Source organism: Protobothrops mucrosquamatus, unplaced genomic scaffold (assembly GCF_001527695.2).
Source record: "Protobothrops mucrosquamatus isolate PMUCROS unplaced genomic scaffold, P.Mucros_1.0 scaffold2172, whole genome shotgun sequence".
Lineage (NCBI taxonomy): Eukaryota > Metazoa > Chordata > Lepidosauria > Squamata > Viperidae > Protobothrops > Protobothrops mucrosquamatus.
The window spans coordinates 4,547-28,438 of record NW_015388266.1 but is presented as its reverse complement, the minus strand read 5'-3'; the positions used below and the strand labels follow the sequence as shown (position 1 = coordinate 28,438).

General features: G+C 35.4%; 2 protein-coding genes across 2 annotated transcripts in view; one reads left to right on the top strand and one right to left on the bottom strand.

Moving 5' to 3' along the window:
• IL31RA (interleukin 31 receptor A) overlaps positions 1 to 1,671 on the top strand; it is a 30,523-nt gene extending 28,852 nt beyond the window's left edge. The window contains exons 12-13 of the mRNA XM_015824255.1: positions 102 to 168; positions 1,006 to 1,671. Coding sequence (XP_015679741.1) covers positions 102 to 168; positions 1,006 to 1,374 — 436 coding nt within the window. The 3' untranslated portion in view covers positions 1,375 to 1,671. The remainder of the gene's footprint in view (positions 1 to 101; positions 169 to 1,005) is intronic.
• A 10,295-nt stretch (positions 1,672 to 11,966) lies between these two features.
• The window catches only part of IL6ST (interleukin 6 signal transducer), a gene marked incomplete in the record, with an annotated part of 15,876 nt that continues 3,950 nt past the window's right edge, over positions 11,967 to 23,892 (bottom strand). The window contains 8 exon segments of the mRNA XM_015824252.1: positions 11,967 to 13,866; positions 14,579 to 14,660; positions 14,843 to 14,939; positions 15,320 to 15,460; positions 16,388 to 16,534; positions 17,104 to 17,250; positions 20,288 to 20,308; positions 21,755 to 21,974. Of these exon segments, the coding sequence (XP_015679738.1) occupies positions 13,171 to 13,866; positions 14,579 to 14,660; positions 14,843 to 14,939; positions 15,320 to 15,460; positions 16,388 to 16,534; positions 17,104 to 17,250; positions 20,288 to 20,308; positions 21,755 to 21,974 (1,551 nt within the window).

Below are 23,892 nucleotides of genomic sequence, written 5' to 3'. Positions count from 1 at the left end.
CATAAAGCGGGGACTGAAGTTCAAGTCTCTTGGTTCCATTCTTGAGATGTCATCAAATGCAAGTATTGGAGAACTAAATCAGTTTGCTTTTGTTTTATCAGGATAAAACGAATTTGCTGGCCTCAGATTCCACATCCTGTAATAGCAAGTTGTCCTGCTGTATCTCAGGTAAGGACTGGGCAGGCTGTGAGAAATTGATTGTCATGGCCCAGAACTTTCTCTAGTCCTTATGCAACATGAATCTCCATGAGTAATAACAGCCATGGACTTGACTTTGTCAAACCTTCTTCACCTCTGACATTTCGGATTCAATACTATTGGAGATAATTGAAAACAAATGTGCAATTTTGCATAGAAAAAATAGCTAATGTAATGTAAACTGTACAGCTAATAGCTAAGTGTAATGTACATCACTGTAAATGATGAGCCTCCAATTCATTTTTAACCATAACTATCACAGTCTATTAGCCAAAAAATGTCCCTTGTCAGCCCTTGAAATATAGTATGTAGCCATGAGATCGGATCCATTGAGGAAATAGCCCCTAACCTTTGCATTGGTTGTCCTTAATGATGCTGCCACCTCCCATTCTTCTTCCTCTACTTTGCTGTCCTTCTGTAAATATAATTTGTCTTTAGACCCAAGAGTGAGCTTGCAGTATCTTCTGTTCTGACCACATTAACTAAATTGCGTACTGAAGCTGGTGAACACATGAAAGAATTATCATATTACGTAAACAATTAGAGGGCAGAGGGATGCCCCAAAAAATCTATCAATAGTTTGCTTGCCTGATTGAATGAAGAAGCAATGGCACATAGGATACAACCATCTGAGTAGTTACTCTTCTTTCTGAGGTTGCCACATCCATGTGGACAGTAACAGCAGTACAATTATTTATTTTTCTTATTTTTTTCCTATGTACATCCTCTTTGCTGATGGTTATTTTCATTTTCACTAGTAAAGGAGGCTTAAATTCTTAGAATCTGCAATTTTCCTTTCTTCAACAGAAAGTCTTATTGGGGAACTCATCTTTTGAGGATGACATCAATATTTTGAAAATGGATACTTGCAATGAGAATGAGTTGCCATTGCTGAATCCTGAAAACTGCTTCAAACAAGCAAATGTTACTGCAGAAATTAAGGTTGCTGGTCAAGGGACTTTTTGCAGTGGAGAATACAAAGCTCTAGAATTTTTTCTCTCAGTATCATCTTTGAACCATGACTTCAAGAATCAAACATTTCTAACCACTAGAAGGGATTCTCAAAGTTCTGCAAAAGAAGAAATGCAATATCAGGAAAATTTACAGGAGAAAACTGAATTTAATTCATATTTGAAAAACTCTGTTCAAGAGAGTTCCTGGATTGCGAGAATGTAGACAAAATACAAAATAAATTGAAACCCAGCAATGCTTCTTTGGACTGTTGTAGTGCTGAGGATCCTTATGTAGCACCAGATACAGTTAAATTACTATCAAAGTATTAATTACAAAAAAAAATCTGTTGGATATGCTTTTGTTGCAAATACGGTCAAAGCTATGCCTTCTTAAAATTTTTGTTATCACAGATCTCAAATATGTTATACATGGAGGTGAAAATGAAGTCATATAATTGTCAATCGAAACAATTGAATGTGTTGTAAAGATTGGTATAAAAAGGTTATGTAGAAATAAATATAAATATGTAAAGGCTTTGTATCATTTGTATTTGTACTCAGTGGTTGAAAGGTTTTCATTCTATCAAAAAAATGTAAACCTAGAAAGGTCACTTTAAAGAGTTCATATTTTATATAATGTCAGAGTTCAAGATTTCTTGGGTAAAAGTTGTTTCTATTGATGCCATAATGCTTTTGCCTGAATAAGTGGTTCTCAGAAGTGTCAGTCTCTCTCTCTCTCTCTATTAAAGTATTTCATAATTTACCCAGTGTTGAGATAAACTAGAGTTTCTTGGAACAGAAAGATTAGAAGAAAAAACTTCAAATGGTTTCAGTGAAGTGATAAGGGTATTTAGAAGCTATGCTTTTGCCTGACTAGGTGGTTCTCAAAAGTGTTAATCTCTCTATATGATACACTATTTCATAATCTACCCAGCATTGAGATGAATTAGATTTTCTTGGAACAGAAAGATTAGAAGAAAAAAGAAGAAAGAAGTCAAATGATTGCAATGAAGTGATAAGGGTGTTTAAAAGTTCTGAAGTAGCTAAGAAGCTACTATCAAATCTTCTTGGGTTTTTTTTTTCATCTGACAAAGCACTTCCTTATTTTGCATATTACTTACTGCACTGCTGGACACATCTGATATGAGGATCTGTTAATAGCTTTCAAATCTATAGAATTGTGACCATGACATAAATATGACTTTGTTCCTGATAAGAGGAGAAAGGATAAGATCTGAATTCTCCATCCCACAGAGGCTGATTGCACAAAGCATTGCAGAAATGTTCAGTGTGGCATGTAAAATATCCCCACTATCTGCCACGGAACGATTTATGTATTTTAGATTACATATCCTTGTCAGTTTTTGTTGAGCACATAAATGCTGATTTTGACCAAATGTATTTCATCTTTTTTTCTTTTTGGGCTGACATTGAGGAACTAGATGGAATTCTTCTTTGTGTGTTTTTTTTTTGTGTGTAAGCAAAAGATGGGTTTGACACATACAAAGGTGCAGCATTAGGGATCTTCTATAACAAGTCACTTTCCTTCAGATCTAAATACAGTATTCCTTGATAACTAGAGAAAAAGTCATATGCAATTTTCCTAATCTCTCTATAAGTTGTGTAGTTCTTAAATGCTAAGTTCAAAATTATGTAGAATAATAATAATAATAATAATAATAATAATAATAGTAGTAGTAGTAGTAGTAGTAGTAGTAGTAGTAGTAGTAAAGTTGGAAGGGACCTTGGAGGTCATCTAGTCCAACCCCCATCTCAGACAAATGGCTATCCAGTCTCTTCTTAAAAACTTCCAGTGTTGAAGCATTCACTGCTTCTGGAGGCAGGTTGTTCCACTGGTTAATTGTTCTAACTGTCAGGAAGTTTCTCCTTAGTTCTAGGTTGCTTCTCTCCTTGCTTAGTTTCCACCCGTTGCTTCTTGTCCTGCCTTCAGGCACCTTGGAAAATAGATTGACTCTCTCTTCTTTGTGGCAGCCCCTGAGATATTGGAACACTGCTATTATGTCCCCCCTCGTCCTTCTCTTCATTAAACTAGATATACCCAATTCCAGCAGCCGTTCCTTATATGCTTTATACTCCAGTCCCCTAATCATCTTTGTTGCTCTTCTCTGTACTCTTTCTTTTTATATATATATAAATTTTTATTGAATAGAAAAAGAAAAAAAGGAATTAAAAACATTGAACATGGTAAATCATCTTTGACAGACATCTCAGTCCATATTTACATTAATTACAAATAATATATCTCTTTACAATAGCACCATACTAATCTCAATCTTAACTTATCTCATTACAATGACCTCCATTTTTCCCCACCATCTATAAAATTTATTCCATATTTGATAAAAGTCTGTTTCATCCTGATTTTTTAATCTTTTAGTTATCCTGTCTAATTCTGCGCAATACATGATTTTCTGAATTAGTGTTTCCCCACTCGGTACATCCGTAGCTTTCCATTTTTGAGCAAATAATATCCTTGCCGCTGTAACCACGTGAATGAATAAATATGTGTCATCTTTATTTACATTTTTTTCTAGTATTCCTAACAGCAATGTCTCAGGTTTGTACTGAATGTTTTGCTTAGTCATTTCTATTGCCCATTCCCAGACCATATGCCAATACACCTGTGCTTCTCGACATGACCACCATACTGTATATGAAAGAAAGTGCCCTTTTCTTTTTTACACTTCCAGCACAAAGATGAGTATCCGTTATATATTTTTGCTAATCTGGCTGGAGGGAGATGCCATCTGTAAACCATCTTATACAAATTCTCTTTATATGATGTCGCCAATATGATTTTATTGTTTCGCACCCATACCTGCTGCCATTGATTTATATTATATATATTTATATTATATCCTAGGTCTGTTGCCCATGTCACCATTGTTTCTTTGACCTGCTCCTCGAATAGTTTATACTCCAATAAGTGTTTGTAAATATTCTTTATTTGTTTTTTCTCCGGGCCTAACAATATTTTGTCTAGCCCCGTACTTTGTCTATTAATACCCCATTCTTGCTTATCTTTCATGTATCTTGCCTGTATCTGGAGGTAAGACCACCACTCTATGTCTATTCCTTGTGGTCTTAGCTCTTGTTTTGATTTTAAATAACCCTCTTCTGTCAAAATGTCTTTATATGTAATAACCTTGTCTTTCCTAAACAGATTGGGATATGTAACTGTCTCCAATGGCGATAACCAGGCCGGGATCTTTGTGTAATATTGACGTTTAACTATGTTCCAGCTTTTTATTAATCCTTGCCGAACCTTGTGTCTTAAGAAATATTGGTGATTTCTCCTTTGCCCCATCCACATGTGAGCATGCCATCCCTGCTGGAGATCATAACCCTCTAACTGTAAACATCTTTGATTTTCTAAGGTTATCCAATCGCTAATCCATGTCAGGGCCGCAGCTAGGTAATATAATTCCCAATCAGGGAAACCTAAACCACCCCTTTCTTTGGCATCCTGTAGAGCCTTTAATTTTATTCTAGCCTTCTTACCAGACCACACAAATTCTAAGATTATTTTATTTAACTCCTTGAAAAATTTCTTGTCTAGTTGAATTGGGATGTTCTGAAACAAAATATCATTTTAGGTAAGATGTTCATTTTTACTGCTGCAATTCTCCCGAGTAATGAAAGGTGTAAGTTTTTCCAGCGTTCTAGATCTACTTTAATATTCTTTACCAATTTACCATAGTTGTCTTCTTTGATTGATGAGCAGCGTGCTGAAATAACTACCCTTAGGTATTTTAATTTGGAAACTACTTGTATGCCTAATTTTGCCTCGAGGTTTCCTTTTTGTATGTTAGTCATATTTTTTGTAATGATCTTTGTTTTATTTTTATTTATTTTTAAGCCTGCATGATCCCCGTACTTTTCCAGAATTTCGAATAGTTTCTGCCCTGAATGTTCTGGTCTTCTAATATAAATGCTAGGTCATCTGCATAAGCCTGAAGTTTATATGTTTCTTTCTTAATCTTAAATCCTTTAATCTGCTCTTCTTGCCTTACTACTCTAGCAAGGATTTTCTCTGTACTCTTTCTAGAGTCTCAACATCTTTTTTACATTGCGGTGACCAAAACTGGATGCAGTATTCCAAGTGTGACCTTACCAAGGCATTGTAAAGTGGTATTAACACTTCACATGATCTTAATTCTATCCCTCTGTTAATGCAGCCTAGCACTTTGTTGCTTTTTTGGCAGCTGCAGCACACTGCTGGCTCATATTTAAGTGATTGTCCATTAGGATTCCAAGATCCCTCTCACAGTTACTACTATTGAGCAAGGTACCCCCTATACTATACCTGTGCATTTGGTTTTTCTTGCCTAAATGTAGAACCTTGTTTTTTTCACCATTGAATTTCATTTTGTTAGATAGCGCCCAGTGTTCAAGTCTGTCCAGATCCTTCTGTATCTTAAACCTGTCTTCTGGAGTGTTGGCTATTCCTGCCAGCTTGGTGTTGCCTGCAAATTTGATGAGTTCCCCATCTATCCCGTCGTCCAAGTCGTTGATGATCCACTGAATAGATGTAGACTTTGAAATGTTTATTCAGCCCTGATCTCCACTGGATAAATCACAAGAGTAATTCAAGTCCCTTATGCTATAGAAATAATAGTCATCTATTCCATAGCCCAGTTTGGAAACAATTATGCCAATAAGGTCGATAGCTTGCATCTTCAAATGCTGTTTTTATACATAGCATTGACTGAAGAAACATATTGTTTTGATATATGTTTATTTCAGAGATTTTAAATCTATCTGACTCCAAGATGACTCTAGGTATTTTATATCAAATAAGAATATAAAACAACAATGATAATAAACACAACAAGAAAATCTCAGGTGCTGTATAAGAATGCTCCATCTAACAAGAAACATCACCAATAGGACTCTACCAACAGCCTGCCTCAAGGCTTGGAAGAACAGACATGTTTTGGGATCATCATCAAGATGGGATGAAGATTAACTTTCTAAAATTTCTAACTTTAAAGTAGTGGATAAAATATTGTCACAATGCCATATTCTGTCCTAGTACTCTGTTATAAAAGTATGAAATTGCTTCCAACCTATGTGACTTGTGTCTTTTATTCTTAGATTACAACTGGAGTTATGTTTACACCTTCTTGCCAGTAATATAAAATGAAGCAAGATCATTTTTCAATTGAGATATTGGATGTAGCATTAACATCCTGCAAAATATTGAATAATACAATAGCGTCTTATAAATACTTTATGTTCTTAGGCTCATTAGGAATATTAGATTTACATCAGGTAATTAAATAGTAATGGGAGAATGTCATTCTTAAACTCATATTGTGTGAGTTTTCCCTTCATTTTTTTACTTTTGCCAACGTTGTTATTATTAGCAGATTAAGTTGTTTAGCAGGGTCCATTTGGAAACCAGGCAATTATATATTTTTCTCTTAAGTAGCATTTAAGCTTTTAAAAAGTTACACACAAAATAATTTCCACGCAATTAATATATTAATATATGAAATATTTTAGCCTATTAAAGTCTAAGTGTTGTGTGCAAAGGGATGAGGAAGGCTCATAATGAAGAATTGGTAGGAGTCGAAAGTGACTTGATGACACATAGTGACTCAATCAGTCAGTCAATCAATCTGTTTTGATTTAGTGTTCCTAAGCTTGTTAATATGGGGAAAGTTTAAAAGATGTTATTGTGAAATATGTTAATGTAACATGAACTATATTCTAAAAATTTGAAAATTATTTATGAAGAAGTCTGGATTTATTAAGCTTGGGCTAAGGTTAAACAGGTAGAATATAGTTCAGTTGAAGACTGCCATACTAATTTAAAATTTTGCATTGATCAAATGTTGCATAGTTTCCATTTTTTAATTCATTGTTTAAAAACATATTTTTCTTAAGTATATTACTTAAAAATAATAATAAAGTTGGAAGGGACTTTGGTGGTCATCTAGTCCAATCCCCTGCTCAGGCAGGAAACCCTATACCATTTCAGACAAATGGCTGTCCAGTCTCTTAAAAACTTCCAGTGTTGGAGCATTCACAACTTCTGGATGCAGGTTGTTCCACTGATTAATTGTTCTGTCAGAAAATTTCTCCTTAGTTGTAGGTTGCCTCTCTCCTTGATTAGTTTCCATCCGTTGCTTATATATGTATATTATGTTCCTTTGTTAATTTTTTCTTTTTTCAGTTTCTTCATGCTTGTAAGCAAAATTGAAACAAAACAAAAAAATTAAATACTTTATCATTTTCCTTGGTAATCTCTAGACTATGGAATGTCCTCCTAGTTAGTTATGGTTGGATTATGCCTGGCCTTTTTCATTCTCCCAGGCCTTTTGGTAATGTGCTAAATATTGATTTTGTTTTAAAAAACTGCAGTTTTTTCTTTGATGCCGTTCCTTTTTAAATGTGAAGCAATATCAACATAATTTAAATAAAATAGCATTTGTCATTTGGTATAGCAGCATTCAGTGCATGCTTTTGCATATTATAGAAAGAAGTTTTGTAAATTGTTTTTAGATGATTTTCCAGCTTCTAAAATAATGTGTCTTGATAATCCATACAGCTTTAATCTCTCCCACTATTTTGCAAGCAAGGTGAATTATACTAGTAGTATAATTATTACATTAGCAAAAGTAATTCTTATATTAGTGTAAAAATATCTGAAAAAAAGCAATAGAAAAATACATGACAAATTATTTTTTTATTTTAAAAGCAATAAAAAATTTATAATGAAAAAAGGCAACAATACAAACAACATAATAGCTCTTTTAATAATTTTGTAATTGTTTATAGATGGATTTCAAAGAAATACATAAATGGCAATTCAGGGAAAAGACTGAAAGCTACAAATTCAAATGCCAACAAGTGTTTTCACATTTATACGGTAACAAACATGCATTCACATAATGAGGAAGGGGTATTAGGACAGCTTTATAGAAAGGTTAAAGGCCCTGATAACTGGTACATTATACAAAATGAATTGGCTATAATGACCAGCAACAGGTAAAGAATCTGCAGATTTTTCAGATCAAATAATGAATGTGTATACCAGGGGTCTTCAAACTTGACCTTTATGACTTGTGGACTTCAACTCCCAGAATTCCTCACACATTCAGTGCAACAACAGCAGCAGAATTGTCTTATTCATACTTTTAAGGTGGATTTTGCTTTCTTTTTAATTTAACTCTTAGTTTCTTAGGCACCAGAAGACAACTTATACCAGAAATCCCCAACCTTTTGGGCACCAGGGACCGGTTCCATGGAGAGAGTTTTTTCTGAGGACCGGAGGGAGCATGGTTTTGTGTGCTGCCTGCATCCTGTGGATGGGGCTTTGTTTGTGTGGCCCGGTTGCTGGCATGCCATGGCCCGGAACTGGTCCACATACCAGGGTTGGGGACCCCTGACTTATACAATAGAGTTATAACTTAGGTCACTTAGAACAGTTCTCTTCCATTCATGGGCAGAGATACAATCAGCATGATGTGTCCACTGAAATTGTTAAAAAGATGAAGCAACTATTTCTGGCAATGGCAATGTGAACTCTTCCTAGTAACCAGCTAGTACCAGCACGTAAACAACATGTGCCAAATACAAGCTCTTTCACTTCTTGCAAAAGTACAAAGAGGATTTTGGCTGCTGTAAATGTTCAGATAGATAACACACATTGTTAAAACATTATGACTACTTTCAGTAAATTGCACTATTAATAGATTAACTCTAAACTGCAAATCAAATACAATACTTTTTAAAATGCGCAATTTCCTATTTCCTTACTCTAAATCTAGGACTGAATGCTCTTCAACTATATTTGATAAATGTAAGTGCTGTTTATAAGCTTCTATAAAGTATATTCTGAGTTCTACCCTAGTCCTTTCACATCAAGCCAACCCCTCATTTTTTGAACAAAGCAGATTTCTGCCTTTGGCTTCTTTTGTATATGTATATAAAAAAAAGAGGGTTGGGTTTTTTTTGGTCTTATGCTTTTCAGTTAAGTGCTGGGTATAAAGGCATCTTCTTTTACAGTTCCATTGTCCATAGGGAAGGAATCTGTTACATGGAAGGACCAAGAAGTAAATTATAAATATTAATCAATCTAATATTTTAGTTTACAATACCAGATGCTTGGATATGTATCTAGTAGATAGAAATAATGGAATAGGAAGCAGGTCTGAGGAAGGTATGTTAATCAAGACATGTATCTACTGAAATAGTTTGCAAAAGTCTATAGTCTAAATCAGTGCTACTTTGTCATGCAAAAAAAAAAAAGAGCATTTCCTGATTCCTTTCACCTTAACAATTCTTTGACTTTAGCAACATACAATTCAATTATAATTTACAATTATTAAATCATTTTTAATATTTCTTTACAACTGGTAATTGGACAAAAAGAATAAAAAATTATCAAGCTGCCCCATAAAGGTCCAATGGAGGGACACCAATTTTAATGAGGCATAGTGATATTGGGATGATTTAATGTCACAAATAGCCTCTTATTTTTAATTAGCTATAGTCACCAATTACATAGCAAGCCATGAGTAGATCCAGTCATCATCATTGGGTTGTCCACAGGATGTAGTAAAAAAAATTAAAATGGTGGCCACAATAAAATAGGCATTGCATTGCTGTGGCCACCATCTTGTCTTTCTTGACCACATCCTGTGGACAGTCCTGCCTGATAGACAAGATTTTTTCCATTCTTAATGGATATTTCTGTAAGTAAGCAGCTTATTTATTTATGCAGTCTTTACATCTATTAATAACTGCTTTGATATATACTAACATTTAAGTTAAATTATTGCTTTCACCTGAGGTAAAAGTCAGAACAAAAAAGCAGAAGACCCTTAAAAAGTCATCATAACTTTTCTTGGATTTTCTTCCTTTCCTACTAATCTGTCTTCACATTTAAGACATCAAGAGCAACATTCCTCTTGATATGCAAGGAAGCTGATTATAAATTTAACTGACTAAACAAATACTTTCCTAATCATATCAATTACCTTCAGATGCAATAAAATTAAACTTGGAATCCTTGCTACTTAATTGTATTTAAAAAACCCAAGGTACAGAATTACTTTGAACTATTTCCGTTAAAAATGCTATATAATGTTATTCTGTACCTAATTTATTCAATCACAGGCAAATAGTTTTAAAACAACCCAACATTCAATTTATCTGAGGGATTTTATTCAGCAGAATTTAACACCAAGTCGACGTCAGTGGATGTTCACAATAATGGTAAAATTAAGGGCTACATACCATGAGAATATATAAATTGCAACAAAAATAATTGTGTTCCAACACTGGAGTCATGTTTAACTTAAAAAATAATTGGCACGATAGGTGGATTAATTTGTTTCGTAGTAATGAAGAAATTGAGGCTTAAAATATAACAAATCAAATTTGTGAAAATATATTTATGCTGAAATATGTCCCCTGTGATAGTCCATCAATGTTTTTCAAGCTTGGCTACCTTAAGTTGACTGGGCTTCAACACAGAATTCCCCAGCCAGCTTTCCATTCATCGGAAAGCTGCCAAGTTTGAAAAAAAATACTGTTCCAGCAGGAGTCAGAGGACTGATGGGTTTTCCCTGTTGGAGATCAAGAAAGACTCCAGTCTTGAAGGAAGGCTGTCTCTGCTTCAATGATCAAATTTTTCCATGGGGGAATCCATCTTTAGAAAGCAAAGCCCAATACACTGAGCTTTGTTCAGATTAAAAGCCTCTTTGGGGAAACTTGGGTTGAAGGTCATTTTTTAAATAATAATTAAGCCAGTTTGACAGTTTTAAACAAACCAGCCCTTTTTTGCTAGCAGGGTTTTTTTTTGAGACAGTTACAATGTTCTACTTATTTTCTGGATTGAAGTAGTAATTGTGAACTTGAGAAAATGCTCTATTATACTGTATACTGTAAGTGGGGATTAACTATGCAAAGGTTTTCCACCTAAAAATCTATGAGGTTAATACAGGTGGTCAAAAGGTTGGAGAAATTATAAGGAAGTAATACTGTAATACAATTCTGAGCACCATTCTTATATGTTTGAAGTTACATTGTTGTGATGTAATCTGTTTTTTGAATAACACCATATCATATAACATTCTCCCAATTTAGATAATGGTGCTTTTGTAGAATGTTAATGGGCACGCTTTGTGCATTCCACAATTAGAATATAGGAATTATAAAATTAATTGGTGGCTTCTATTTACTATATTTAAGAGGAAACATGTTCAAAATGGTTTGCTTACATGGTGGATTGAGATAAACAGATTAAAAAACATTGAAAAGGGTTTTCACCTGCAGCAGTGACATTTAATTTGTTGGAAAGAGATACAAAATAATAGACTGACTACCCCATAAGATAGGAAGTCAAGTTTCTCCATTACACTTAGAAAAGATTTGAGGACAATTTGGCAAGAATTGTGGATTATGTTTACAATTCATTCCGTTTTCATCAATGAACAATTTCTGTTCTTCATTTTCTAGGATTCAGTGTAGGATAGTTTCAATGAATAGGCATTAAACTGTTAGCTTTCAAAAAATGATTTGAGTTGCTGACAAAGTGAAAACAAACTGTGAACAGCCAAATCATAATAAACCTGTGATTAACTAGGCTTGCATTGACTTCATTTCCAAACATGAAAATATTACAATGACATATGCAGAAAAAGAGTAAAATAAGGCCATTTAAGATTATTTGAAACTTTGAAAATGATTAAATATATTTGTGGTTATATTTTGAGCTTGTGGTGTATAACTTATCAGCTTCTCTACTGTATAAATGTCAGCTATTACTAATAATACCCCCCCCCCAAAGAGGAACATGAGAGTAATCAAGGTGATGATCTCTAAAGTTTCAATATATACATACTGAAATTGTTAAAAAACAATCAAATAATCTTTAATTCTTATGCAATTTTAGTGTTCCTGGACTGCATCAAAAGACATTCAGGCTATTAATGCATTGTGGAAATTTGTTTTTAATAAACTTGTATGAACCAAAGGAATTGATATTTCCAAGAAATAAATGTCTTCATACGTTGGAGCAAAAAGAACTGCAAAACAAAGACCACGGCTCAGCATAGTGTCTTCAATAACCCAGCTGTGTGGTTTCCAGCCTTCATAATTATGCACAGGAAGGAATACCAGAACCTGGCATTTTAGCAGTTAGCAAAAGAAAAGTATATATTCCTCTTTAGTAACAATTGCCTCTAATTATGATACGGTAATAAAAATAAGCATATACAGAGATTTAACTTTGTAGGATTGGGTTCCAAATGTAGTATTTACATTTCTGCAGATATGGCTCAAAGTGCAAGATACAAAAGGCATGAAATACTGGCAGTCAAAAGTCAACGTGAAATATTACCAGTCAACTTTTTGACATAATCATGATTCAATTAGCTGATAATTCACTCAATTAATGCAGTCCTTGATTGACATGAGTAACATGCTACGGTCAGAGAAAGAGCCCAAGCAAACAAAACATTTCTAGTTAGTTAATTATTGGAGCTATAACTAAACCCATGTAATGTTTATATTCTGTCTGAGGCAATTATGTTTGGCCAGATAGGCAGTAAACTATTTGCTTCTGGATAACTCTCACTGTAATTAAAACACTATTTTTGAAAAGTTGGTGCTAGACAATCACAAATGGAGCATTCATAATGTACGTTTTAACCTCTTATGGTCTTAACTGTAGGGAAATATTTGCAATTATCAACTCCTGGCCTATATGTCTTTATGCAAATGAATGTAACTTTATATTCTACATTAAAAACAAAGTGGAATGCCCAGGACAAAACTGAAATGTAATAAACGTATCTCTGAAATTGAATATATGTAGTGCTTGAAGGAAAAAAATCAGTAGAAGTCTAGAAATTTTCCTTTAAAAGTCTTTTCAAGTTTCCCAAATCTCATGTTGTCCAAATTATCTTCCATAGATGAGCCTGATTTTCACCTGAAACATAATTTTTAAAAAACAGAGCAATGGCAAAACAGTATTGTCTTTTCATTGGGGCATATAACCACCTTGCCGTACAGTCTGCGGAAGGTAGCTTTTGGGCATCTCTTCATTGGTTACCATATCTATGTTATTTTCAAGCTGCCCAGCCTGTTCCATTAGGTTAGGAGAAAATGCACCTATTAAGTCCTTCCCTTGTTCATCTGTTTCTGGGCCAGATCCACCCATTTGTGATGCTGGCAGCCTGGCAGCATCTTCCTCACTTATTGGAGAAATCTGTTTCGCTTTTTCGAAATCTGTGGCCGTGTCATCGCAGCTGCTATTTTGCTTGAAGTAGCGCTGCTTGGGCACTGAGTGGTCATTTCCAAGCATCTGTTGATCCTCTGGCCTCTCTTCTGAATCTAAGAGAGGCTGTGTAGATTCAGATCTGGCAAAGACTTGCACTGAAGGAATTTGATCCCGGTAGCCACTGGGTATTACAGTTGAGTACTGCACAGTGCCGGAAGTGTTCTGAGCAGGTTCCCCTTCATCGCTATCCGAAACACTTTGTCGAGGAGAAGACATGCAGGATGAACCTCCTATACCACTGCTGTGACCTTCTGAGGCGCTCTTCTCTTTCCTAAGCAAGTCGAAAGGCTTCAGATCTTGATCTGAGAGGGATTTCTTGTCCTCCGCTTCAATTTCTACAACACTGACATCAGTAAAACTGCCCTCTGGATATATTTCCTCTTTTGAATTAAAATGCTTTAAAAAAAAAAGACAAAAATGTCATTGTAATTATCTGTCATGCAATTTGATTTTAAATCAAAACTACATTCATTTGATGTTATCTTTAGTCTGCCCTCATCATTCCTTTCTTTCTGTCAGAAAGTCGAGCTTCTTCAGTAGTAAATTAACGAAGTGCCTCTTTGGCCTTTCAGATTGGTCTCTATCTCCCTGAAATGTTCATTACTAAAACACATGATCTGAGAATGAAACTTTTCACAATACAAGTTATACCAGATAATGTAAGTTCTGCTGAATTTACATTATTCTCCGTACATGCCTGACAGTTCTGCATAGTATATAAGATTTGTCCTTTTGATTTTTTAAAAATTAGGTTATTATATATTGAATCTTCTAATATATTAGGATTGCTTTTTTAAAATATACCATATAAGAAAATATTTACATTTTTGCATTTAGTTGAAGATTTGGCCTGGATTCCAATCAAGTTCTTCATCAAATGCAACAGCCTCTTTTCTCCATGTAAACTCTGATTCAACATTAGGTTGACAGAATGGAGGAGGAGATATTTTGCTCTTTTTCGATTTCCCCAATCATATAGCTCTCCATAAATCAACCCCAGGGCATTAGGGGAGGATGTCACATCTGGAGCCAATAGTGAAAATTGCCTCTCCCATTTTTATATTTTTGTTAATTAGTTTATAATCCAATTTTGTTTTTTTCCTTTTACCTTAGCTGGTGTCTGTGGTGACCACTGAGCAATCACACTCTTTGAAGGATCAGGCACATTAGGCCAGATGTGTTTCTTAATGCTGGAGAAAAATAATAAAAACTCAAGTAAAAAAATAACAAGTGATATTCAGAATTACACAATATACACACACACATGTACATTAGTACCAATGTAGCCCTCCCTCCCTTGCTCAATCAAGAATGACCTGCATTGTGCTGAATATATGGTGCTGTACAAGATAGTACCACTAAGGATACTTACGTATCTCGTTTGCTGAAGCAAACTAATACACCCAATAAAGTAAGTAGCAGAAATGCTATGCAGATAGGAACAACTATTGCTTCTATTTCTCCATCCTCTGAAAAAGAAAAAACGCAAAAGGAAATCAGCACATTTTCTTCAAATGTTTATTAGTTTACCTAAAAACAATGTAAAAAACCTCTAAAATAACAAATGAATCATACCTATCCTTTTGGATCATACCTATCCTTAACCATAATGTTTAAATTCACATATTGTGCAAAACAAAAGAAACCCCTCCGACAAAAACAAATAAATCACCTGATTTGTGAATTATGTCACATTCCCAGGGTATGTAATATAGAACGAAGTAATGAAATCATCTATACATGACTTTCAAGTGGTCCAAAAAAGGAGGAACTCTAATGGGTACTTAGGAGGCATTTCATCCCAAGCTGATTATTTTAAAAATTGAAATATTTATATACAAAAACTTACCAAATCTATTTGTAGAAAATGTAAACTGAGGACCAGCTGTTCCTCCACTTTCTGTGTATGCTGTCATATGCACAACATACAAAGTATTACTTAATAAAGATGATAGTAAGTACTCTGTTTTCGAAGGGTCCACAGCCACAACTAGAAATTAAAAAAAACGGATTGACAATATTTTACATTAAATCTATCCAAACTAGTTTTCTCTAACCTTAATCCAAATAAGAACATTTAGATCTGATCTCAGTATAGTTCATCCTTCATTTCTAATTTTATTAATTCTGTCAAAATATGAGCTGCCTGTAGTTACGCATTGAGATGGTCAGCTCAATATTAATATTACTGCATATCGTAACATGCACATACTGTATTGGATGAAATATGATGGCAACTCAGTACCTGTCGGTAATTTGTTCTGGAAGATGTGACGAATACTAAAACTAATGTTCCATACAGTTGGAACCATAACAGAGCTGCTTAGCAGAAGGGATTTAGAACATGACCCTCCTCCCAGATCTGATTGGATTAGATGTAACTGAAGAGAGGCGGTCCCTCAAATAATCTGTCCCATGACATGAAAGGCTTTATAGATCATCACTAGCATTTTGTATTACAAAATAAATTACACCCAGAATAAAACTGGCAACCAAGGCAGCCCACAGAATGGAGGCATACGTGCTGATGGAGAGGCTGCTCATGCAGCCACATTTTGCACCAGCTAAAGCTTCTAAATATTATTGTTCCCGTCAGGGTACATCTCACGTAAGTATGTCATTAGATATACTTTCCAATTGTTAAGTACTTATTACACCGTCCTTATGGTGTTGTATCATGTCCTGACAAACAGGTGTTCTCAGAAACACATGTTCTTCGTTGACTGTTCATTCCAAGTAGGTGTTTTTAGATCTACTTATGATCCACCTTCGGTCTCAATCAAAACTATAACCCTTTGTTGCCATGTAGTGATTTTTTTGGAATTTTTGCAGCCTGGATCTGGTAAAGCGTAAAGTTAAGTTTGAAACCTTGGGCTAGGATATTGTTCAAATAACTAAAAATTAACAACACAATTACCTCTTTCATCTCCATTCACTGTTCTATAAGAAATGGTGTAGTTTTTGATAAACCCATTTTGTTCCTCCACCGAGAGATGTTCCCATTCTAAAATAGCTTCAAACTTTCCAAGTTTCTTTGTTCGAACAGTAGGTCCAGTAGCAGGAACTATGAATCAAAAGTATTTTTAAAAGTTTTTTTTTTCTAAAGACCAACTTCTCTCATAAACAAGCTCTATTATGTAAGTTACATAAGTGCAGAACAAAAGGAAATGAGAAATTACCCGATAATGGCTTTTGGGATTTGTCTGCAGATGAAGTAGAGCAAAATGCTGAAAGGCTATTAAAGGGACAGCTTACTAGAACTATATTAACTTTTATGAAGAAGCAGCACTAGTTGACACCATACCATCAAGCAGTTCAAGGTGTTTTTTTTGAAACTTATAAATGCCTGTTTACATTCACCAAAAGCATTACAGTCTAATAACCTTGCTCAATCTTAGTTGGCGCATCGTTTATCTAGACTTTTTTAAAAAAATACATGTTATTGCATCCCATTTCTTTCTCTTTCTTTCCTTACTGTCATATTTTATGATTGAAGCTAAGTTCCTATAGCTTTACTGTTTTGTACTCCACTTTGGTATAAATTAATAATGAAAATTAGGCAAGGTTTATAAATAATATGATAAACCAATTACTGTATCATCAAGAAAGCACTTGCAGTGGTAATAAACCTACCATCTTGTTGAAGATAGGCCTGTGTTGATTCTCCTTCTCCTTGACCACCATTATATAATGGATATACTGTTATTATGTAACACTTGTATGGCTTTACAGTTCCTAAAAAAAGAATTGTACAGGTTGTATTTGCATAAATTAAAAATGCTAATTTTGCATTAAGAAACAAAAGATATCCTCTCACACACATATTTCCTCATAGAGAGAAATTTAACTTAATTGTTTAGTAACTATTTTCAGACACATTTGAAAACAACCAGAGATACTGCTAGGTACAGCAGCAAGAAGTTGCTTGTGCATTAGAAATGCTTGAAAACTTTCTCCCTTTTTTCAAGTTTTTAATATTGCTTGCAAGCTGCTTTAAGATTATTGTTATCCTAAAAGGCAAGATATAAATAATTGTAATAAATGTACATAAAGCTTGAAGACAATTTGCATTGCTCCAAAATTAGCTCTGGTGGTACAGGTTGTCTTTGCGCTATGACTATAATGGAGCCTGCCCTTTACTGATCCTAAGACACAACACCTGTTAATGGGTAGGTGATGTGACCAACCTGATTTAACAACTTTTTTTGCAGTGTTGTTAAGCACTGCAGTTGTTAAGTGAATCTGTTCACTATGAACACAGTTTTTCTGAAGACCAGACATAATTACTGAGGTTATTTTTGCAAAACTGTCATAAAATGACATGTGGCCATGGGACATTGCAAATGGGCATAAATGAGGCCATGTTATTGAGCACGTAAAGGGTAGTGCTGTGGCTCCCCAATCCAAGACCCCTTTTTTGAGTCTGTCGTAACTTCTAACTTCAATTTAAACAACCGGTTGTAAGTTGAGGACTACCTGCATGTGTCCCATTACAATCCATCTACTAGACAAATATATTACATTTTCACGCAATGCTATTTTTCTGGTGAAGAAGCAAGCATGAGGGAAAGCAAAAGGCAAGAGATTATTCAGTGGGAAATCACTGTTGGATTTTGATGAAATAGTGATCATAGAAATAAACCATTTAATACATAAATGATTTTCTTTTTGTTGGGGAAACAGAAAATAAAATATGATCAGAACAGCAGGATTACTCTAACACATATTTAAAAATAAAAAGATGCTTGATTAAAGTATAATGTCTTTACTTATAAGATTTTAAATCTCTAAGCAATCTCTGCTCTGAGTTGCTAGAAGAAGCTGCAGCTGATGCAAAAGTACAATTCTAGTTCTGTCATACATATTCTAAGACTCACTGCTAATATTTAAAAAAAAATTGTGAGAATGAACTATGCCAAAAATACACAACCACATTATCTTAGTCAAATATTTTGAACGTAGAGAATGTTCAAACATTTGGGATTTTCCCTACTTCTCCATTTTTACTTGTAGTGGGCTAATAGTCCTTTGTATAAAACAAACTTCAACAAAACAAATTAATCGGAAATGTGGATATCAAGGATTTATCACTTGACAGTATCAGAGAAGGATGTGGGAATATTTGTGGAAAAAAAAATTCCATGTGAAAGTCTCTCCTTTACCAGCTTTTTTACTTAGCAGCTAAAATAAAAGGAATGACATCCTTACAACTAACATTTATTCTGGCTTGCTTTATGTATAACAAGCTTTAAATAACAGCCTTCTACACAAAAAAATCCTATTATTTCTAAAATTCTAAATCAGTTTCCAAATCTGCTCCACAAGAAGTTTCAAAATTCTAGGACACAACGTATTTTATTAGTCTGCCCCCAATGATGTTTTCTAGGCTTTCTCTGAGCACACTGCTGAGGTGGCATCTGTAGTAAAGTATCAAAACAAAAGTTCTTTAAGGTTCAATGACCTACAAACTGATAGGGCATACAGTGGGCGTTTGAACAGCAAAGGAACATATTTCTTATGTCATAATTAAGTCACAATTCTATCAGGCAACAGAATAGTGATTTTAGTTGCTTTGTCAAAATGATGTCATTCAGGAATTATTGTATTGAGGAAAAATGTATTTGTAACATGAAAATTCCTGCTCCCCCACTGCTAACTGATGCAATTTTATTTATTTATTTAGTACATTTTATGCTGCTCATCTTCCCTACAAGGTGACTATGGGCAGCTTACAGGTTATGAAAAAAAAGGAAAACAAAAACTGTACTAATTTCTAACTTTACAACAATACAGTATATTGGCTTGCAAGCTGTTTGCAGGTTGGAGGTCCTAGCTTATATGGAAAAATAGTATATTGGCTTGAAAATGCTGAAATGCTAAAATTCTCCTTTACTGTTAGTTATGAATACTGCTTGTCCCACAGGTATGACTAAGGCCAGTAACATAGGAAGCCTGCAGATTTAGATTTAATTTCTTTTTTATATCTTAGGCCAGTGATGGCGAACCTTTTAGAGACCGAGTGCTTAAAAACTGGCCCCGCCCCCGCTCCATCCCTTGCCCTGCCCCCACCTGCCCGCAGGGCCACTCACTGCCTCCAGGGCCCGCCACAGGTCACACAGGCAGCCCAGCAGCGCCATGGCAGCCACGCCCTCTGGCCACGCCCCGCAGCATCAACTGTGCATGATGAGACGTAAGGGCAGAGTCTTGTCTACACTGCCTGGCTGCCATGTCCTTGGCTGCGCTGCTCCACGTGGGCCACACTCAAGGGCAACTCTTCTCCAGGGGGCTGCTGGTGAGGAGGGGGTCGCGGGGGGAGGCAAGGCTGGGGCAACAGCACAGGTGCCCACAGAGAGGGCTCCGAGTGCCACCTCTGGCACCCGTGCCATAGATTCACCACCACTGTCTTAGGCCTTAATTTCTTTCATTTACTATTTCTAATAAATAAATTTATAAGATGTATTATAATTATATTTATATTATTTATAAATGCATATTATTTCTTATTCCTTTTCTGCACTTTGCATGTTTTTTACATTAAAAGATATAGCATGGTGGGTACAGCATATAAAAAAAAGAGTTGGTTTTATTTTAAAAGGAAATAAGTGCATCTAAAGAATTCTTCTCAGGTAACATATTTACTGTCTAATAAGAGATCCCAATGGAAAATTTTTACAAAAGACAAAACTCGGTCCAAGGACGACGGTAAGTCATCCCGTCGAATTTAACGATGTACAAAGAACGGTAAGTTAATATATAAATGATTGACTGAGAAACCCTCGACAGGTTAAATGGGTCTCAAACGGTGGAAGTCCTTTACGTTGTTGATTCTTCACAGGAGCTGAAATTAGGGAAAAAAAAAACCTTAATTCTGCAAGAGATATAAAGTGAAAATTCTAGCATTCTAAAAAGTTCCTAATTTTAACATCAAAATTCAATTGAAGACTCTTATTTGAAATATAATACAGCTGGCCATATGAACAATCCAATCCCAACGTATTTCTGATCAAGCCAGAGAGGATGTCTACAGTCACAGATAAGAAAACATTAGAACTAGAACAAGATTTCAAGGGTTTTTTTATCACTAAGAGCAAGAGAGAGAATTCAGATACTAGAGCACTTTTACTATTCTCATCTTGACAGGCTATGTTCAATAGTTTAAAACTTTTTAAAATTCTCATATCTGACATCCCTATAGCAGCAAATGTATTTTAGGAAAGGAAAATAAATTTTAATATGTATTCTACAGAATACCTATTGAAATTTTATTTATTAAATTTCTATGTCACCCATCTCACTGATAGAGCAACTTTGGCTGGCTTACAATATAATAAAAAGTAAAATGTACCAAAAACAATTACAATTAGAAAAACTGAATTAAAAAAAGCTAAAAATCAAGATGATGCGCGGTCTGGGGGATAGAGATTTTCTCTAGCTGGTCAGCCACCCCCCAACATAGCAGGCCTGTCAGAACCCATAGCTAAGCAGCAGAGCTAAGTTTTGAGGCTCTTCTGGAAGGCCACGAGGTGCGAGGGTGAACCTTAGCTCTGATGAGAGAATATTCAACAGTGTGGGAACCACGGCAGAGAAGGTCTTCTCATGGACCCTGCCAACTGACATTCTTTGGCCAACAGAATCCAAAGGTGGCCTTTTTCACTGGAACAAGTGTGGTGGGCTAGTCAGTTGAAGTGAGACGGTTCTTCAGATATTTTAGAACCACATCATATTATTATATCATAAGCCAGTTGTTCAACTGAAACTTTTAAGATCTAATTGGATTCTTGTATATATAAGAAGTATCATATTTAAGATACCTAAATGGAATATTTTATCTATTCACTAACAGAACTAATCAAAATAATTGCTACAGCTATGTTGTTGCAATAAAGATGAAATCTTTCCTTAAATTTATTTATCTTTGAAGAAAGTCAAAGACAAGTTTTTTTAAATAGTCATTTCAAACAGAAGAAAAATCTTCAAAATAACAAATTAGTCTGAATAATTTAAAGTGTACTAAGTTCCTCCTCTTATTTTCCCCACAATAACGGCCCTGTGATGAGAACTGGGCTTAGAGTGAGTGACTAGCCCAAGGCCACCTAGCTGAATTTCATAACTAAGGCAGGACTTGAACCCATAGTCTCTTGCTTTTTCGCCTGGTTCCTAAACCACTAAACCAAACTGGCTTCAATAAAATTGGACTGCCCCCATAAGAAAAACAAAAGTGGTCTAGTATTAACGTTAATGTTTAGAATTTTTCTCCCTCACTAAATTATGTGAAAATTTTTACCTTTTGAATTAGTTGCTGGAATAAGCAAACCTGATGTAGGAGATTTACCAACTTTGTTAAATGCTGTAACGCTCACATAGTATGTCCCATTTTGTACATTTAAAATCAGTTGCGTGGTATTCACAGTGTAATATCTAGTTGGAAAAGAAAGTGGCGGTCTTCCTGAAATAGATACTTCATATTTCAAAATTACTCCATTTGCTTCAGAAGGAGTCAACTCCTGTTAAAAAGTAAATTTATTTAGAGATGATATATGAAGAAAATGCTTTGTACACATCCAGATGTTCATCCAACTAACCCAGCATTTCTGTTCCAAACTAGTAGTGAGTTATAATAAGTTAAGAAGGCCAATTCTCAATCTTTTTACCCAAGATCCTTTTACAAGCGGCTTTGTCAGGAAAAAAATAAGGGACCTTACTGTATGAAAAATTAATTTACAGGAAATGCTCTCAAAGGCTTATGGACTGAATCTAGTATTTCTATCTACTTTTTTATCCTAGGAAAAATCTAAATGGTAAAAAAAGAAAGAATATCACCTAAAAAAATCACAAATACTTTGTTTACTGGAACGGAACTCAATGCATCAAATGGAGGGTACTACAGACTGAATGTGTAACAGGATATCAACCTTGGAGGTGGTCCATACAAGAAGCTCACCCTGAAGTATTAGCTCTACTTTATTATAAGGTTACATTAACAATATCTTGCAAGTCTGTTTTTCTTTTCGGTTACCTTTACAGCATGGAGGATCCCTTCTGAGACATTTGTCATGCCCTCATTACTTCTGTGGGCTAAGTTGCCTCTTAACCAACCCGTCCTTAGCTGTGGCTTTTTCCCGTCTTGCAAAGTTATTCCTATCTACCATTACACAGGCTTTGTTCCCAAAAGGTCACTTTCTGTTATTTATGTTCTTTTTATTTCAGACATTGGTAGAAATACTGTTCATCAATATTTGGACACTGATCAAGATGATCAGAAGACAGAATTACAATTACACGTTCCAAATATATAGGAATCACTTGAGAATGCTTACAAAGAATTCAAATTAATAGCTGTATTATACATTCAATTTTGATGTCATTGTTAATTTCTTAGAAAAGTTAACATGCAGTGGTAGGGTAATCTACCTGTCTACCTGAAACAGAGCATAATCTAATTATGCTTCATTAACTCTGCTGCTTTTAACTACATTTTATTAAATGTTATAGGCCAGAGGTCCCCAACCTTAAGGGCACAAGGGACAGGTTATGTGGAGAGAGGTTTTTCCACAGACCGGAAGGGGCGTGGTTTTGTGTGCTGCCTGCATCCTGAGGATGGGGCTTTCCTTGTTTGTGCGGACCGGTTGCTGGCATCCCATGCCCCAGTACTGGTCCATGGACCGGAGGTTGGGGACCCGTTATAGGTTAAAACCTGATTTCCTTACCAGCTTCAATAGACATCGACATCAATCATGCTCTTATGCTTTTTTCAAGAAATTCCACTCAAAGCAGAATATGATCCAAACTCTTACAAGATTTCTCAAACAATCTTTTAAGACTTCTACAACCCAGTGAAATATATGTATATATGCTTATAACTGAGGATTTATGTATGCAACTTGACCCTTAGAATACACAGCACCAAAGGCTAGAAAACCTTTACATATATTTTATGCATTAAAAAAGTTTTACATAATTTTTCATATATTTTCATATTCTCCAAAGAGAGGTGTATATGGTCTTGGAAAGCCTCTAGGGCAGGCCATGGACTGGTACTGGGCCATAGCTCTTTGGGAACTAGGCCACCAAAGCAGCAGGTGAGCACATGAAGCTTCATGTCTACAAGCACCTCTTGTAGACATCTGCCCACCAGGTTTTCAGGCATTTCATCAGCCGAGGACCCGGGGTAGGGGCGGGGGGGTAGCGGTCATTATAAGGGAGGGCCTTTGTCCTAGGGAGATCACTGTGCCTCAGATAGACGGCGTGGAGTCCCTCCTTGTGAAATGGGGGCAAGGGGTACAAGTGGGCTTGTTGATTATATACCTGGCTCCCTGCTATGTATCAACAGCCCTGCCTGAGCTGGCTGACGTGATAGCCGGGGTGGCGGTTGGAACCCCCAGACTTATGGTCTTGGGGGATTTCAACCTGCCATCAGTGGGT